Below are 18636 nucleotides of genomic sequence, written 5' to 3'. Positions count from 1 at the left end.
TCAGAACGAGCGCGCCCCGTCCCGCCCCGCCCCGCCGTGCGCGCTACGCCGTGCGGCCCCCGCGTGGCCCCCGCGTGAGGTCAGCGCCAAGGCCCGGCGTAGAGTCCGGCCCGGAGCCGCGCGTGCGTAGGAGCCGCGGGGCGGCGCGCGAGGCCTGCTGGGGCCGACGGGGCGGGGCGAGGGGCGCGGCGCGCCGAGCGCCAAGTCCGGAGAGTTTGAGTCTGCTTGCCTGCCGGGAGGGCGAGGCTCGTGCGACTTCGAGTCGTACTTCTGCACGTGGGTACTGAAAGCAAAAGGGTTAGTACTAAGTGGAGTCCCTTGCCAGGGTCACTTAGCAGGGAACTGGCGGAAGTGAGATTCGAATATGTGCCCCGATCCACACGCCGGCCCCACCGCTCACCGTGGTGCCCAAGTTCTTTGCAGATTCTGGGACCCCCCCTGCGTCGGACCCTGCTCTAGACCGGCTCACTGCCGCCGGGCTCGGCCTCTCCGACCCCGCCCTGCACGCTCTCGCGGCCGCGGCCCCGGCCTCGCCCCGCGCGGTCTCGCCGCCTCGCTCCCACCCCGCGTGCTCTTGCCGCCCCACCCCCACCCCTACGCTCTCGCCGGCTCGCCCCGCCCGTTCTTGCCGCCCTGCCCCCACCCCTACGCTCTCGCCGGCTCGCCCCCACACTCCCGCCGCCCCGCCCCCGCCCCGCGCGGTCTCGCCGCCCCGCCCTCGCCTTTTCGCGCGCGCTCCTGCCGCGGAGGCTCTGCTGGCTCTGCCCTGCGGTGCCCTTCAGCCCTTTACCGAGCCTCTTCTCATCCGCCCCGCGTCTTCCTCGTCTCCTCCGTACTGTCTTACGTGTCCTCTCCCTGCTGCTCACTGCCCACCGTCGTTGGAGAGCGGGCTCCCGCTGCAGGGCTGTCCTAGTTCTGGCCGGTGCCCATAGCCTTGCTGAGTGCTCCTAGTGCGACTCACCGAGCAGGTGAATGCTTTATCGTCACTAAAGGTAATTTCTAAACTAAGGCGCAGTAAAATTTTAAAAAGAACAGGATACTTCTATTGTATATATGAAGTTATTCTAAAAACCTATTGTTCCAGGACCGTTCAGCAGAGGAAAGAACAGTCTTTTCAACAGACGCCGGGTTTGGACCCGTGTCTCACATCAGATATGAACATTAACCTGGAATAGATCAAAAATCTGAACGTAAGACTTAAAGCTATTCGGGAAAGACATGGGTGTAAATCTGTGACAGATGTGGATTTGGGAATAGTTTCTTAGGTATAATATCAAAAGCACCATCAATGAAAGAAAAAATAGATAAGTTGGACTTCATCAAAATTAAAAACTTTTCTGGTTAAAAGACACCAACAAGAAAGTGAAAAGACGCCCCATAGAATAGGAGAGAAGTTTGCAAATCATATCTGGTAAGGATCTACTACCTAGAATATATAAAGAATTCTTGTTACTCAAAAGTAAGAAGATGGCCCACTTTAAAAAAGGAAAAAGAATTTGAATAGATGTTTTTCCAAGAATACATACAGCCAATAGGCACATGAAAAGATACTCAACATCATAAATCAATAAGGAAATGCAAATCAAAACCACAATGAGATACCACTTCACACCTACTGAGATAGTTGTAATTTTTTAGAAACAGGAAACAGTAAGTGTTGGCGAGATAACAGAATAACTGGAACCCTCATACGCTGTGTGTGGGAATGAAGAATGGTGAAGCACGGTGCTGCGTGGAAAACAGCTTGGCAGTTCCTCAGGAAGTTAAACCGAGAATTTCTACGTAACCCAGCAAGTTCACTCCCCGGTATATATCCAAGAGAAATGAAAACACATTCACACAGAACCTTGTATGTGAATGTTCTTAGCAGCATTATTCATATTAACCAAAAAGTGGAAACAACCCGAGCATTCATCACAGATGAATAGGCAAACAAAATGTGCTCTATCCATAGAAAGGAATATTATCCAGCCATAAAAAGGAGTGAAGTACTGTACAGGCTACAACATGGATGAACCTCGAAAACATTATACTAAGAGAAAGAAGCTAGTCGCAAAAGACCACATATTGTGTGATTACATTTATTTGAAATGTTTGGAATAGGTAAATCTATCTGGAATAGGCAGAAAGTGTATTAGTCGTTGTCAGGGGCTGGTGGGGAGGGGAACTAGGACTGGCTGCTAATAGCCGTGGTGGATTCCTTTTTGAGGTGATGGAAATGATTTGGAATTAGACAGTGTTCATGGTTGTACAACACAGTATTCAAAAGACCACTGACCATACACTTCAAAATGGTGATTTTTATGTATGTTTCCATTTAAAATGTATTTTAAAAGTCAATGCAGAACATTGTTTAGGAGGATCCCATTTGTGTAACAAAGAAAACTACACGTGTGTGTGTGCATGTATGTGCTTAGAAAATATCCAGAAAGATACACAGGCTGCTGTGCCTTCTGCTCCTGGAGTGGGTGGGAGCAGACCATGACTCGCACTTCACTGCCTTTGGCGCTATTTGGTTCTGTTTTAAACCACAAGCAAGTCTTTTTAAAATAATTTTATGATTAAAAAATTTATTTTGTTCGCTGCGGAAAACATTATGGTGGTTCTTCAAAAGTTAGACATAGAATTATGATATGATCCAGCAATCCCACCTCTGAGTATATACCCAAAGAAATTGAAAGTAGTGACTGGAAGAGAGATCTGTTCACCAATGTTCACAGCAGCACTATTCACAATGGCCAGGAGGTGGAAGCAGCCCAAGTGTCCATCACAGATGCATGATAAATACAATGTGGTCTAGACACACAGTGGAGAATTATTTAGCCTTAGAAAGGAAGGAAATTCTGACACATGATAAACAACATGGATGAACCATGGATAAACAACCATGGATAACAACATGGATAAGCAAACAACGTGGACATTATGCTGAGTAAAATAAGTCAGTCATAGAAGGACAAACACTGTACATACAACTCCACTTATATGAAGTCTTTAAAATCAGAGACAGAAAGTAGAATGGTGGTCCCAGGGGCTGGGGGAGGGGATGGGGAGTCAGTGTTAATGGGGGCAGAGTTTCAGTTTGGGGAGGTGAAAGTTTAAGGGACGGGTGGTGACAGTTGTACAACAATGTGATTGCAGTTAATGCCACTGGACTGTGCACTTCTATGTGGTTAAGATGGGAAATTTAGTTATGTGTATTTTACCATAATAAAAGAAAAAATATTTCTGATGAAAAACTGGTCATATGGATGTTTCCTGTTTTCCTGTTTTTTCAAGAATGACTAACATAATTTTTTAGAACATGTTCAAGTGGGAAAAATCACCCTTATTGCGCTTTTGGAAAGGCGTCTCATGTTAACACAAGTAAGTATGATTTAAATGAATTGAAATACCAAGTTCTAGAATTCAATTCCCAGCTGCATTAGCCACATGCCATGAAGTGAACATGCCATGCCACGTGGGCTTGCAGCTACCACATAGGACAGGAAGAGTGCCAGAATGTCCATCAGGGCAGAAAGTCACAGGCTGGCGTGGGTGCTGGCTGTGGGGCCTTGGTGCTGCTCCGCCGGCTGGCTCAGGTGCTCCCGGCTCGGTGGCTACTCAGAGGGGGAGCATGGCTGGGATCCTGTCTCTTAGGACCTGGTCTCAGAAGCTGCACAGCCTCAGTTCTGCTGTGTTCTCTTGATTAAAAACAGCCACGAGGCTGCTGTAGATTCAAGGGGAAGGGAAATAGGACTCCACCTCTCAACAGGAGTTCTGAATGAATTTTCAGCCATTTTTAATTCACCACAACCTCTCTGTGCCTCAGTTTCCCCATCTGTAAAATGAAGAGGACTGAGAAAGAAAAAAAGGCAGCCCCCACCCTCTGGAGGCTGGCTGTGTGCATGGCTGGGGCAGGCCGTCCTCCTGTTAGATGTGACAATCTCACAGGAAACAGCCTCAGCCAAGGCCACGCTGAGACCACGATGCGGTGAGACAAAACAAGGCCACTTCACAACCGCGTCTCAGCCCAGACAAAACGGTCCCTGTGCCACCTGCAGAACACCAAGCACCCCCTTCCCTCGGCTGAGAGAAGTGATTGCCGCTTCTTTACCCTCGGCTGCTTGTCTTCGTGCTGGATTCCTCTCCCTGTACGTGGGACTTACTCAGAAGCCCAATCGTGGAATTGTCCCCACTTTCTGGCAATAAACAATCTGGAGTGAACCCCACTTCCTTACGCCCTCCTTCAAACCACCCAAATCCAAGGAGAGTTTCTAACACCCTGCTCTGAGCCACCCTGTGCTCTTCATCATGCGACAGTGACAAGATTTCTGGTGAGAATTAGATGGCTTGAATCGTTGTCAACATTGTTGCATTCTGTGGGGTCTCAGGCAGAGACATGAATTCAATATGCTGAAAGATTCCCCCAAATTATGCTTGTGACTCCTCAGCCACCCCGCCCCTGCACTCCACAAGCTGTGTAGCAAGTAGTTTGGAGGAGCTGGGGAAGGAACGCAGATGATACACATTTGGTCATGTTTGTTTGCATTCAGGGAGAAATCCCACCAGGCCGGATGGGTGGGTGCCCAGCACCCCCAGCCAGTTGAAAGGCATCATGCGGATTTTGAGATTGCTGACAGCAGCGCGCGGACTTCTCAAGTTCTGACATGAGCAGGGATGAGCTGGAGCTCCCTGGGGAGTGAAAGGGAACTTCTCTGCCAAAGCTCACAGATTCAAGTCCCAGCAGAGGCCTTGCAGGTAATGCAAATGTGGGAGGCAGGCGTGTGTGAGACAAGCAGCAGCTCGTGCCCAGAACAAACAGCAGACGCACCAGCCTCACTGGTGGGGAGCAGGAGGGAACGGCCGGGACTGTGGTGGGGAGAGAGAGCAGGGCTGGCCCACAGGGGCCTGCAGCTGCTCGCTGCCGCAGAATGGTGAGAGCACAGTGTGGCCTTATGTCCTGATTTTTTTTTAAATGAAACCTGCATTTTTAAGTGAAATCTCCCAATTTGTAAACATTGGTGACAAAGTTAAACATTTCTTAAATAGGGCAGGTCAAGTCGGCCCCCAGCCCCCGTGTGGTTGCCTCTTCTGGGAAAGCTGAGCCCTCCCTACCTGACCTGGGCTTGCTAGCAAGGGAAGGGTGCAGCTCTCAGGGGCTCTGGGTTGGCAGAGAGCAGAAGCTGCCCAGGGTAAGGACCCCAAGGCTGCAATAGGGGGCCCAAGCCATTCACGACTTCCAGTTTTCAAGGAAACCAAAGACTACGCCCATCACGGCCAATTGGTTTCTATTTTAAACATTTTGATGAAAACATTTCTAACTGTACTACATACACATCCTTGCTTTCTTAAAAAGAAGGCTGACCTAGACACATCAGAAGCCACGCTGCTCCACCCACGGCCACCCAGGCTGTGCCCAGCTGCCCCAAATCCCCAGGGAGCTTGAGGGGGCCCCACTGTCCTGTCAGCCTGCAGCAGGCTGCTGTGTGGTGGCCCAGGAAAATGGCCTGCTTACTGGCATGGCGTGGTGTGGAGCCAAGAGGGGGCCTAAGGCCATAGTGTGTGCTGGAGAGGCCTCGGCCGAAGCTGGCCATGGAGCCTTGCCTGTCCTTGATGAGGGAGGTGCTGGTGAAAACAGATGATGCCAGGGCCTGGTCTGTAAACATTTACACAGGTACGGGCACCAGGGTGCTGTGTGGAGACCTGTTGACAGATGACATGTCATTTAGAGACTACTTACTGTGTGAAACAGAAGCCCTGCCTGGACAGCTTTAATAGGCAAGGACAGAAGAAAGTGGCAGGGCCTGGCTGGGGCTGGCACAGCAGCTCCACGCACAGCCAGGAGCCGCCACACTTCAGGCGCCTCTGCCTCTTCAGCTGCGTCCTCCACGTGGACTGTGTGGACTACAACACAGAGTGCTTGCTGTTTTGGACTGAATGTTTGTGTCCCCCCAATTTATATATGGAAGCCCTAACCCCCATGTGGTGATATTTGGAGGTGGGGCCTCTGAGAGGTAATTAGGGTTAGATGAAGTCACACAGGTGGGCCTTATGATGGGATTAATGTCCTTTTAAGAAGAGACAAGATAGCGTGAGCTTGCTTGCTCATGCACTCTCTCTGCCGTGTGAGGACACAGAGAAGGCAGCTGTCTGCAATCCAGGAAGAGAGCCCTCACCAGGAACCAAATCAACTGGCACCTCGATCATGGGCTTCCAGCCTCCAGAACTAAGAAAACAAATGTCTGTTGTGCCAGCCACCAGCCCAGGCTGTTGTGTCGAGGCAGCCCGAGCAGACTAACGTAGTGGCTGTGTTTCCAAGCATCGCATCTTAGGTTCTGGCGGGAAGGAGTAGCGGCCAACAGTGACCCAGCTGCCTTTGCCCATTTTTATTAGAAACACAACGGCTTCCTCAGAAGTCCTGCCCAGCAGACTCCCCTCAGCCCATGGGCCAGAACTGGGCCAGCAGTCACTCCTAATTGCAAGGAAGGCTGGGAAAGCAAGTATTTTTATGGGACATATTGCTGCCCTGTAAAACTGGGTTTTATTTTTTTAATTTTTATTTATTTATTTATTTATTTATTTATTTTTAAAGATGACCGGTAAGGGGATCTTAACCCTTGGCTTGGTGTTGTCAGCACCATGCTCACCCAGTGAGCAAACCAGCCATCCCTATATGGGATCCAAACCCATGGCCTTGGTGTTATCAGCACCGCACTCTCCCAAGTGAGCCACAGGCTGGCCCAAAACTGGGTTTTATTAGCAAGGGATGTGGAGAAGAGCTGCTGGCAGGGGACAAAGAGCACGGGGTGTCTGAGGACCAAGGACCCAGCTAGACCTGCCCCCTCTGGTCTGCAGTCTGCTTTTCTGTGGCCCCTCAGACACCCGTCCCTCAGTCTTCCTCATTTCTTTGTTTAGGATGAGTCACTTGCAAGTGTGTCTTGGGCCTGGCTAAGGTGCAGGAACTCATGGGAATGAGGTTCGTGGCCAAGGCTGCCCTGCCCTTCACGGTAAGGTCACGGGGGTGAGGGGTGGGGTCTCCAAGTGTAGACAGTGAATGAATGCAGTAGGACACTGAGGGGCCTGCTCCAGTGGCAGCCTCTGCCTGATTCCCTGCTTGGCAGTGTATGTTTACAGAGAAGGGAGCAGCCCCAACAGCAGCTATCACTGGTTGCTGAGGACAGGGAAGAAGTGACCCCAGTCCCTGGCCCCTGTCATGGTCTGTCCAGGATTGGGGCAGGCTGGAAGACCCCTCTTTCCCGTCCCCAAAGGTGCCTGCTCAGGGAAGACAACAGGTTTGTCCTGGGTCCTGCTGTGTGAGCAAACAAGACTAAGATCCTCACCCCAGCACAGCCGTCACTGGACTGCAGGTCAGTGGCCTCTCTGAGTGTCTTTTTTCCCCTCTCCCCATGATTTCTCCTGAGCCTGGCTCCACTCCAGGGATGGATAGTCCTGCAGCGCCCGGTGGGGCTTGAGGTGGGGCACAGAGCAACCCAAGGTCTGGGAGGTGGGAGGGGCCCTGATAGTGTGGGAACCCTTGACAAAAAAGTGCTGTCTTCCAAATGCAGGCCTCTCTTGCCTGGGTGCCTGCGTCTGAGGCTGGAGCTCGGGGGGCAGCCATCACTGGTTGTGGGATCTGGGGTGAGGGGGCACAGGACTCCAGCCTCACCATGGTTCCTGCAGGCCAGCCAGGTCCCAGACAGGTTCTAGGGTAACCTCTGTCGTAAGCAGTTTTTCTCATGATTCATGCCATGGGGAATGCCACTCCTCTCTCTTTTTTTGCCCAACAAATGATCACTTATCCTTAGGGGTGGCTGTGCCTGGCCCTTCCACCAGCTGCTTCCACCTCAGGACACCGTGCACAGCACTCTGTTCCACTTTTATTTCTCTATCCTCCTCCCTAGACTCCTCTGGGCCCAGGGCCTCGTCAAGCCCTTTGTGTCCCCAAGCCTGGGCGCTGAGGTTCAGAAAGTACTTGCACAGACACACGGATGGGCAGACAGACAGAAAGAGAACTGCGTGGTGTATGGCAGGTGGCCGGGAGACACAGTGACGTGATGAAACCTGGCCAAAGAAACCTCCAAGAGGCAGCTTGGGAGGGGTCCAGTGGGTATTCAGCTCAGCCAATGGTCACAGCAAGCCTGAGGACCCAGGGCCCCCGTCATAAGGTGGTCATGGGCACATGGCTGCAGCACTCCAGGCCTCAGCTGGCTCATCTGTAAAATGGGTCCGGTAGCAGCAGCCTTGTCCAGGGCACTAGGGGGCTGCGTAAGGCATGTGTTGAAGCCCAGGAGCTGAAGGTGTGCGGCAGAAGGTGTGTTGTGGCGGTGGGGTTGGGGGGCGAGGACAGGCCTGAGGGAGGAAGAGGGACAGAGGGGACGGCCGCTGGTGCTCAGCTCCCGCTCAGGGCCGCAGGGCCCGCTGCAGCACGTGCTCCTCCACTGCCTCGGGCAGCGTCACGACCAAGTCGCAGCTCTCCTGCATCGCCCGGCAGATGGTTTCATAGGCCTTTTGGTTTCCGGACCAGCAGCGCCGGGCCACCTGCCATTGGTGTTGGGGAAGAGCGCGGCAGTTGGTGTCACCTCACCAGCTCCCCGCGCAGTGCTCTGGCTCTCGAGCTTCCCACCTTCCTCTACTTCAAGGGCCGCTGACGCTGTCCGGGGGCAGCTGTCTTTACTGCTTGCCCTGCCCCCGCCCTAGCTCAGGCCTCCCCCTCTCTTGCCTGGACCACTGATTGACTCCTCTCGGATCTGAAACTGGCCGTCACCCACCCAGCCCTGTCTCCCTCTCCTCCAGAAGTGGCCCTGGGGGCAACAGGCCAGGAGCTGGGACATCCTCAGCCCCACCTCCCTTCCGTCCTCGCGGGGTCTGCACCAACCTCAGCTCCACCTTCAAAGTCTCTTTCCTGCCCACTTCTCTCCGCCGGTCGCCCCTGGATGACAGCCATATCCCCCGCCCTCCTCCCTGGTGCCAGTCTCGCCAACCCCTGGTCCACGTGTCTCTGCGCCTCCCCAATCCATCTCCATGCCACAGCCGGTGGCGCCTCCTAGAATGAAACCCGGCCATGGCTCTCCCCGACTCTCACTGCTTCAGGATGAAGACCCCCACCCCCACCCTGGAGGCCCTGCGGCTCCTGCAGAGTCTGCCTGCCAGCGTGTCCCCTGCCATCTGGGCCAGCCTGGGGGCCCTCAGTCACCTGGCAACATCACACTGTTGGACTCCTGCACACAGCTCCCCAGCTGCCTCTGTATCTCACTCACATCCCACATACCCTCCTCCCCCACCACCCGACCTCTGACCTCCTGTGTGAGCCGCTCCCCCCTTCTTGGCTGCCTGTGATGTGGTCATGGAGAGAAATCCAGCACACACACCCCCACACACGCCATGTCACAGCAAAGGGGACCGTGGTTGCACAGCCAAAGCCCGACCCGCTTAGAACCTGTGCTTTCTGCCCACCTTTGAAGATGGGGGAGACAGAACATCTCACAACAGGCTCTCAACAGCCGCGCTGGTCACTCTCTGCTGGGAGGAAGGGCTGGGACTGCCAGGGCCACCCGTGCGGACAGAGGCTGGACTGCAGGGGTAAGGCCAGAGGCAGGGAGGCCCAAAGTACACTCTGGACGTGGTTGGGAGAGACACGGTGGTGGTCTGGGGAAGAGGGAGCCTTGGCAGTGGCCGAGAGGAGGGACGTGACATGAAGAGCATCCAGCTCTTTTCTGGAGACAAGGGGACAGGACTCTGTCTCAGGCCTGCAGTCTGAAGAGAGCGGAGGGACGGAAGAGGAGGTGGAGAGGTGGGGGGTGACTTACACCATTGGAGACGTCCCAGCTGAGCATCGTCCTGGCTTTCTGCTCAGCCTCCAGGGTCCCGTCCAGCACAAGGCCAAACCCCCCGTTGATGACCTCACCCCTGCAAGAGGCAGAGGCATTTCCAGGTCACTCCCTGGGCCTGACTCTGCCCAGAGCAGGCAGACTCGTGGGTTTGGGCAGTGTTGGTTTGAGAAGGCAGCAGTGTGGGAGAGCCGCATCTGCCTCTGCAGCGTGGCGCATGGGGCCCAATGGGTGCAGGCGTCGTGCCTCGCGGGGTCCCCTGGGAGGCAGCTCCTGCTTGAAGTCTGCCCGCCCACCATGGGCTGTTCTCAGAGTGCCGTCCGTGGAGGCGCGCTTCCTTGGGGTGCCACTTGTGTTACTCAGTTCAAGTATCATTCCTTCTGATTTTATCTTTATGACCCTGATCTTTCCTACCCCTTCTCCTTGCTTCAGATGTATTTTGGGGCCCTTCTGATTACCTGATCTGAAGGCGGAGTTCCTTTATTTTCAGTATTTCTTGCTTTCTAATTAATGCAAGTACTGTTTTGACATGTTCTGCAGGTTGTGACACGTTCTTGTTTTCATTCTTCCTTAGCAGAAGTAACCTGAACCTCAGTTAAGTCCCGCAGTGCTATTCTGCTTTCCACATTTGCCCTGCAGCCATTCTCTGTCCACCCGGGATGACCTTCTCCATCCTCGTCCTTGATGTCATCACCAAGGGCTTTGTGCTGCTGCTGCCCAGTCTTCTCAGCTTTCAGTTACACAAGCAAGAGACACCCCAATCTTGACGATGCCTGTCACTGCTTTGCTGCAGACATGTCCGTCCTGCTTTACTCCGCACACACTGCAGTGCTGCCCCTTCTCCTTCCTGCACCCAAAATGCGCATCTAGTTTCCCTTGTGTCAGATCTTTCAGGCTTTTGACTTTATCTACTTCCCTACCCAGCCTGGACCCTACTGGCAACAACTTCAGCCAGTTCTCACCAGGAAGCTGAGGTGCCCTGAGCCACCTGCACCCCCACTCCCAGTTTCAGAAGCTGAGCACCTCCTGGGAATGGGCCCCAGCCCCTGCTCTGCCCTGAGCAGTCCTAGGCCCTCGAGAGGGCTGCCAACACACCAGTCTCTTGGGTGGAAGATGCTCCGAGTTGACCTAACGTCACCCCCATTCACCTGTCACAGGCCGATGCCGGCTACACGAGGAGAAAGAGGGCAGCAGCTGGCCAAGACCTGAGGACTTTGATGTGTCCTTGATGTGTCCTTGATGTAGTTCTAATCTCCAAAAGGCCTCCACAGGCCTCCACAAGGCTGCTCAGCCCAGGTGACCTCAGCAAACTGGCTGCAGAGGAGCCCTGAGCGTGCAGAGTCCAGGAAGACGGGAATGGTGGAGCCTTGCTGTTGTGGAGAAGTTGAGGTTACTCACAGATGGTGTTGGGACAGCTAACTGTACCTCTGGGAAAAACATGAAAGTAGGACTCCACATCACACATAAAGAAAAGTAAATGCCAGGTGCACTAAAGCCCGCAGTCGGGTGAGTGAACGTTACAAACGCTTAGAAGGCCTCGCACGTGCTGTGCACCATGTGAGTAGCCATTACCACTGACGTAGTGATCTTCACCTCCAGTCTGCATAGCAACGGCTGCTGTCATGACCACTTCTCCAATGAGAAACAAAGGCGCAGACACCTAGCTTGTGCAGTCAGACTGCCCTCTGAGTGCACGCTCTTAACCACTGTGCTATAGTACTGTCCACTGCATGGGTGGATGGCGTGGAGGAGGCAGATGTGCACAGAGAGCCCTCGGAGCCCTGGCTGCTCAGAGCAGTCCTCAGGCCGGCAGCATGAGCACCACCTGGGAGCTTGTCAGAAGTGCTGAATCTCCACCCCATCCAGACCTGCACTTTGAGGACTCCTGTGCACGGTCAGTCTGAGATGCACTCAGAGACACCCTGTAGTGGGAAGCAGTAAGGACGGCGGACGGAACCCCACTGTTGTGACAGGGACAGGGAGAAAGAGGAGGAGGAGCAATGGGACTTGGGAAGCAGGAGAGCAGACAGGAAAGCTCCCGCTCCTGGTGGCTATGGGGACGGCAGCAGTGAGCCATCAGCGCCCAGGGCCCAGGAAACCTCAGGAGCCGGGCAGTGCCCAGGAGGTCTGGAGCAGGGGAGAGAACAGAAGGGAGAGCTGAGGGAACTCCCAGATGCTCACGGCTGCCCGAGCTGACCCTCAGCAGGGGGCTGGAGGTGAACCTCTAACACGTGAAGCTTCGACACCTGACAGGGACAGGAGACCAGAAAGGTCTTTTCTGAGGTCTGACTAGCCAAGCCCAGCCTCTGACCTCTCGCTCTGTGGCCTGGTCAGATGGCCCCGTCCTGCAACCCACTGTCTATAGGACCACCCAAGCACACAGGGCTGCTGCCCACCTGCCAGCACCCCCTCTAAACATGACTGCTGACAGACAGCACAAAGACAGACACCAAACAGGCCACTGGAAAGAGGGGCTCTGAGGAGACAGGTCCACGGAGGCAGCTGGAAACACACCCAGCCATCTGATTGTCTTGGAAAAATAAGCACTGCACAAGAGGCAGCCAACAGACAATCTAAAAAATGGAAAAGCAAATCAAGAAATCTCAGGATAAGCTTATAACTTAGAACATGGATGTGCGTACGACAAAGAAAAACACAGCTGCAGAGTCAGAATTGGTTTCCTGTCGGAATGGCAGTAGCTGCAGGGACAGACTTTCTCCTGCTGACTTCTGTAATAAGCCTTGCAGACTTATCCGACAGATTAAGTTATGTACGTGTGTCAGTCTGATGGATACCAAAAGTGAATTTGCGGCACTTTCCCAAAACAGCCCACAAGGACAGTAAGGATAAGGGGCGTTGGTTCTGGCATCTCACGGCCTGAGTCCACAGAGCCTGGGGAGACCTCTGGGGTGTGGAGCATTTTAGGAATGTACGGGAGCCTTCCCTGCCTCGGGGAGCCCCAGTGCAGGGTCAGCGGCCAACTATGTCCTGCCTAAATTCTGGGCCTGCTGCCCTGGCCCCAGGGTCCTCGTGGTGCAAACTCTTGCTCAGCCTACCCTGCCCCTTCTTGCCCTCTGTGTCCTGTCGGCAATGATGGTGGGTCCTGGGAGACAACAGGTCTGGGCTCAGACCCTGGCTCCCCACCAGCTCTGTGGCCTTGGGCCACACAGCCTCCTCTAGAGCTATTTCCTTCTCTCCAAAGGTGACTCCATAAATCTAGCACTGGAAAATGAGGCACCCAATAACTTGGCAGTCCTTTTCTGTCTTGGTTTTCTCCAGCCTGTAAGTTGGAAAGGAAATGCACTCTGGTCACATTTCCCACTAATCAAAGCCACCTGACTGCGCTGCAGCTAGGAATTCCAGTCTCCAAGGGCCCAAGGCCAAGCTAGCTCTGGGAAGCTCGAGTGCTGAAGGACTTGGCTTTGGAAGGCAGGGGGTTGCTTCATTTGGCCAAAATGGGCTTGGAGGTCAGTTCAGAGATGGCCACGAGAGCCAGGGCTGGGGGGCTGTCTTCCTCACTGAAGCTGTGGCACTCCTGATGCTCAGAGTAGCCAAGGAATCCAGCTTTGGTCAGAAGCCCCAACCTGGAGCCCTTTTTCTGCAGAGGTAGAGCAGCACAGGTTTAGTTCATCAATAGTTCAGTGCCTCAGTTTCCTCATCTGTAAAATGTGCTTTCCTCCTAAGATTAGGTGAGAGAGTGGATTCAAAGAGTTTGGCAAATGCTTGCCATATGGCCTGTGTTCAATAAGTGTTATTACTCTTAGCAGCAGGCGTCATTCTGGTGGAACAGCAAATCAGGAGGAATGAAGGCCTCCCAGAAACTCCAATCCCTCATAGCACAGACTGGAAGCAGCCTGGACAGGGCAGAGCAGTGAGCCAGGGACAGAGGGGAGCCTAGAACCCAGGTCCCCCACCTCCCAGCCCAGCTGCCCTGGGCACCTTGGGCGGGTCCTGCACTCTCAGGTGAGGTGATCACAGTGAGAAGAGGAAAGAGCTGAGAAAGCACCAGGAAACTGACATGAAAGCTGGTGGCTGCTTTTACTGAGCGTCCACAGCAGGCCTCAGTGTCCCCACGTGACATGTGAAACCTCCTTGATATTCTGTCCCTCCAATTCCCAGCTCACACGAGGAACGTGTTATAGCAAAGCCGTTAGCAGAGGAAAGTGGCGGGGAAGGTAGGGCCCAGGACTTCAGCCACCCGAATCTGGCCTGGCTCCCGGGAGTCTCTAAGACTTCCACATCCAGCCACATTGTTCTTAGAAACCTTACCAGCCCACACCGCCTCCGTTGTGAAGTGCAACCCAGGTGGCTCCGCGACAAGCGTCTCCCACGAAGTTTTGCACGGCCATGTCTGCGGGAACAGAGAAAGCCACCACCCATCACTCCCTGGACTAGGTGGCTCTGGGGGCCAAGCATAGGAGACTAGGGACAGGCGACTATAGAAACAGCAATAATTTGTGTTTGAAGAACTTGAGCTGAAGCAGGAGAAATTGACAAGTGCCCAGTTTCCCCTCTTGTCCCTCCCTGTAATTATACTCTTGAGCACTGACCACCAGAGTAAGTGCCTCAGAAGCAGAAAGAGCAAGAGTCAGAAGGGATGAGTCACCAGCATCCACTCAGAGATGAGCCAAAGAGCATCATGTCCACCCTTGAAAAAGCAGGTCAGGAAGGGACAAACTGCACATGAATGACTTTTCTTGACCCCATCAGAGACCAAGGTCCCAAGATAACCACCTAACCTGAGATCTGGGGAGAAAGAGCACCTGCAGAGAGAAACAGAGCCCACACTGGGCACCTTCCAAGAGCCTAATGCATTGCTAAAGGACAGTGAGAGTTAGCCCGAGACCGTGAAGGCTCTGGGGACACAGACACGAGGGCATCTGCACCCTCTTGTAGGCTCTTCCTCCAAAACCCCATTGGGTGTCACAGAAAAGACTGAGGAGAATCCTGAGAACACTTTCCTCCAGATGCTGGGCTTTGAAGATGGGGAAGGGGCCAGGAGCCAAGAAATTAGAGAAGTGCAGCTTTAGGGTCTGGAGAATGCGAGGGAAAGGCTTCTCCCCAGAGCTTCTGGGGGCATTGCAGCCCTGCTTCAGTCCACTGTAGCCCACCTCAGACTTCTGACCTTCAGAACTGTGAAAATAAATCTGTGTTGTTTTAAGCCACTAAGTTTGTGGCAATTTGTTACAGTGGTCATAGGATGCTAACACAAAACTATATTAATGTCAGAGAAAGTGGACGTCAGAACAAGGAATATTGTTAGGATAAAGAGGAACATTATATACTGATAAAGGTGTGGATTCTCCAAGAAGACAATGAACCTAAATGAGTATGCACCTATCATCTTAGCTTTAAAATTCATGAGGCAAGGCTAGCCAGTCAGTTCAGTGGTCGGAGTGTGGTGCTGATAACACCAAGGGCCAAAGTTGGATCCCTGTACTGGCCAGCTGCCAAAAAAACCCCAAACAAAAAACACAACACATGAGGCAAATTAGATAAGCACTGTAAAGAAAAATAGACAAGTCCACAAATATAGATGGAGACTTCAACACTCCTATCAGAGTGATTTACAGAAGTAGCAGGCAGAAAATCAGGATGGATATAGGTGACCTGAATAGCATTATCAATTAACCTGACCAAATTTACATCTATAGAACATTCCGCCAAACAGCAGAATACACATTCTTCTCAACTGCACCAAGATAAGCCATGTTCTGGGCCACAAAAAATTCGTAACAAATCTAAAAGAACAGAAATCATACACAATAAGTTCTCAGACCATAATGGAATGAAACCAGAAATCAATAACAGAAAGATGTCTGAAAAATCCCCCCAGATTTGGAAGTTGAAAAACACACTTCTAAATAACCAGTGAGTCAAACGAGAAGTCTCAAATAAAATTTTAAAATATTTTCAACTGAATGAAAATGAAAATATGTCATATAAAAATTTGTGAGAGGCAGGTAAAGCAGTGTTCAGAGGGAAATTTATAGCATCAAATGCTTATATAAGAGATGGAAAAATTTATAGCATCAAATGCTTACATAAAACATGGAAAAATCTCAAGGTCAGATTCCACCTTATGCTTTCCAGAGAAAGAAGAGCAAATTAGACTCAAAGCAAGGAGAAGGAAGGAAATACTGAAGATCAGAGCAGAAATCAATGAATCTGGAAACAGAAAAGCAATGGAAAGAAATTAAGAGCTGCTGCTTAGAGAAATCAGTAAAACTGATAAACTTCTAACCAGACTGGCCAAGGAAAAAGAGAGAAGACAGCAGTCAGGAAAGAGGGAAGGACACAACTGACCCCACAGATGTAAAAAGATGATAGGGGAATCTACTAATAACTTGACCCATAAATCTGATAACTTAGATGAAATAGGGCAATTTCTCAAAAAAAGTAATGCAAAGGGTACTCGTGAGAGTCCACCTTCTTCTCTCGGGGTCTCATCCACAATTCAAGGAGCCCTCAGGTGCTGAGAATTTGCTAGCTATGCAAAGATTAGGACCTGGTAGCTTCCGCAGTGATTATAGTAGTTACAGAGACAGCGGCAGCAGCTGATGTTACAGGACTGACCAAACGCTGCACGTTCCATTTCATCCTTCACTACAGCCCTCTGAGGGAGGAACGACCACCACCTGCACTTTACAGAAGAGGGAAGCACCTGGCTGCAGATCACCCAGCACATGACAGGGCCAGGTGCACACCCAAGTCTCGGGCATTCCACTGTCCTGGTTTGCCTGGCACTGGCCCAGTTTTAAAACTGGAAGTCCCACATCTCAGAACCTCCTCTGTCCTAGGGTGGTCACCTTAAGTCAAGTCTCAGATGCCAAGACATCTTCTGCAACATCATGACTAAAAGAATGAGTCAACAGGTCTTTAAAGAAAATCCAAATCTAGCATTAAATTCAGAAAAATTTTGTCTTCCTCACCTGCACAGAAAGCAGAGCCATCATAGATATTGGAGGTCTCCCTGAAGGGGCTGTCAGTGCCGCTCACGTCGTGGTGGTCCCGGCTCAGAACGACTGGTGCCTGCAGCGTGGAGGATACAAACGTCAGCAGCGCTGTGCACCAAGGCCGCTGACAGCAGGCAGAGGACAATGGCCAGGCCACACCAGAAGCCCTGTGGATTCCTCTGTCTTGAAAACAGACCCTCTTCCACAGGAGAAGTACAGGCTGTCTCTGATGCCATCTGCAGCTAGCCACAGACTCTCGTGCCCGGCAGCGCCCATGTGCTGCACGCGAGCTCACTAGGCCCTCCTGACAACCCTCTCCAGATGGGTACGACTGTTATCGTGCGCACTTTATAAACGAGAAAACAGAGGCACGGAGGGTAAGAAACTTCACAGAGCAAGCGGGTGGGCGAGGTGGGATTTACACCCACACATGGTACTGGAGTCTGGGCTCTACCCTTAGGAAGCCTAGCCCCTGGGCCTGTGCAGGAAGGAAAGGGGCTGGCCGACAGCCGGGGGTGTTGGTGGGCATGGCGGGGGGAGGACAGCGACCTGGGAGGCCAGATCTGACAGTCCCTCCCTGTGTGACCTTGGTTAGGGTCACCTCCCCACTCTGGGCCTTGGTTTCCTGGACAAGATAATTGCTAACTGCTAGTCTCTTTGAGGACAGAGATTTTCATGTGGTGAAAGCACCCGCATTGACCTTAAATTTTTTTAGCACACACATTGTCAGCAGTCCCTGTTCCCCAAGCACCTCAGGCCTCTTGGAGGTTCAGGAGACGCAGCCGGCAGCTCTGCTGCTATGGGCCCACGTGACGGAGCATGGTGCAGCCCCGAAGGCCAAGTGAGCTGTGGCTAAGACTGCTCCCCGGAGCTGTGCAAGGGTGGGCCCATTATGGAAACAGGTTCTAACTGGAGCAATTTAAAAACTGAGTGAAGGAACTGTGGAGAAGGGAAGCCAAGCTGGAAGGATGGGGTGCAGGGGAGTTGTCTGAGCGGCACTGGGTAACAGCACAGCTGCTCTGGCAAAGTAGAGCTGTTCCTATGCAGAGCCCTGGGGACCCTTCTCTAAGTGTCCCATAAAGGAGGAATGGCTGGCCCAAGGGGTGTGGGTCTTCCCATCGCTCCCAGCGGGTCCTGGAATTTCACGGGCTGCCGTGTAGGATGCATCTGCTGAGAGGCTGGGAAGCCCCTGGTCCTGCACTGAGAGGCTCCTCTCCTCGAGCAGCCAAGCTTGTCCCCACACCTTCACCTTCACAACGAAGCCGCCTTCTCCCAGATATTCTGGCACCTTCTGGACATGCAGGCCTCAGCTCAACGTCAGCAACCCAGAAAGGCCCATCCTGAGCAGCGTCACCCTCCACCGCGTCCCCTGGCTTGTTCTCTCCACAGGGCCCTCTCCACCTGAAATTCTCTTGATATGCACCTTTAGTGGTGTGTCCTCAGTTTCCTTCACTAAACTAAGTACAGCAAGGTGGGGACTGTTTCACCTCGTTTTCTTCCATGTCCCTGGTGCTTAGGACTTGCCTCAATCAAGTGCTGTCCAGTGAAGGAAGGAAGGAAGGAAGGATCAGACGCCCACCTCTCTCTGCTGGCCCCTATGATTGAACCAAGAACGTTGCCAGCAACCCCCAAAACCCGGCAGGCTCTCGGTGGGCAGAGAGCGTGGTGCATCCCGCCTGTGCTCCCTGAGAAGGCAGGGAGCTGCTGTCCTTGCTGCCAGTGCCACGCCCCCCGGAACCACCCAGAAGGACGGTCTTTACACGTATCCCTCTCCATTTCTCTTTCACGTCTCATCGTGACTATTCCTGGCACGTCAGACAGAGATGCCTGCTCTGCAGCCTGGGCCTCCAGGGTAGGCACGCGGTCCCTCC

The 18636-nt window shown here is 52.8% G+C and overlaps 1 protein-coding gene and 1 long non-coding RNA gene across 2 annotated transcripts in view; one reads left to right on the top strand and one right to left on the bottom strand.

Moving 5' to 3' along the window:
- The first annotated feature begins 6919 nt into the window (after window positions 1–6919).
- On the top strand, window positions 6920–10769 carry LOC134385954 (uncharacterized). Its single transcript, XR_010024434.1, has 3 exons — window positions 6920–6989; window positions 7251–7349; window positions 10384–10769. It is a non-coding gene; the product is annotated as an uncharacterized LOC134385954 (long non-coding RNA).
- The window catches only part of UROC1 (urocanate hydratase 1), a 33435-nt gene continuing 23181 nt past the window's right edge, over window positions 8383–18636 (bottom strand). The window contains exons 17-20 of the mRNA XM_063107751.1: window positions 16742–16841; window positions 14079–14160; window positions 9789–9888; window positions 8383–8520 (exon numbers count right to left, since the gene is read on the bottom strand). Of these exons, the coding sequence (XP_062963821.1) occupies window positions 8383–8520; window positions 9789–9888; window positions 14079–14160; window positions 16742–16841 (420 nt within the window). The remainder of the gene's footprint in view (window positions 8521–9788; window positions 9889–14078; window positions 14161–16741; window positions 16842–18636) is intronic.

This window comes from Cynocephalus volans, chromosome 9 (genome assembly GCF_027409185.1).
Source record: "Cynocephalus volans isolate mCynVol1 chromosome 9, mCynVol1.pri, whole genome shotgun sequence".
NCBI lineage: Eukaryota > Metazoa > Chordata > Mammalia > Dermoptera > Cynocephalidae > Cynocephalus > Cynocephalus volans.
The sequence above is the reverse complement of the archived record's forward strand: the minus strand, read 5'-3'. Positions and strand labels throughout refer to the sequence as shown.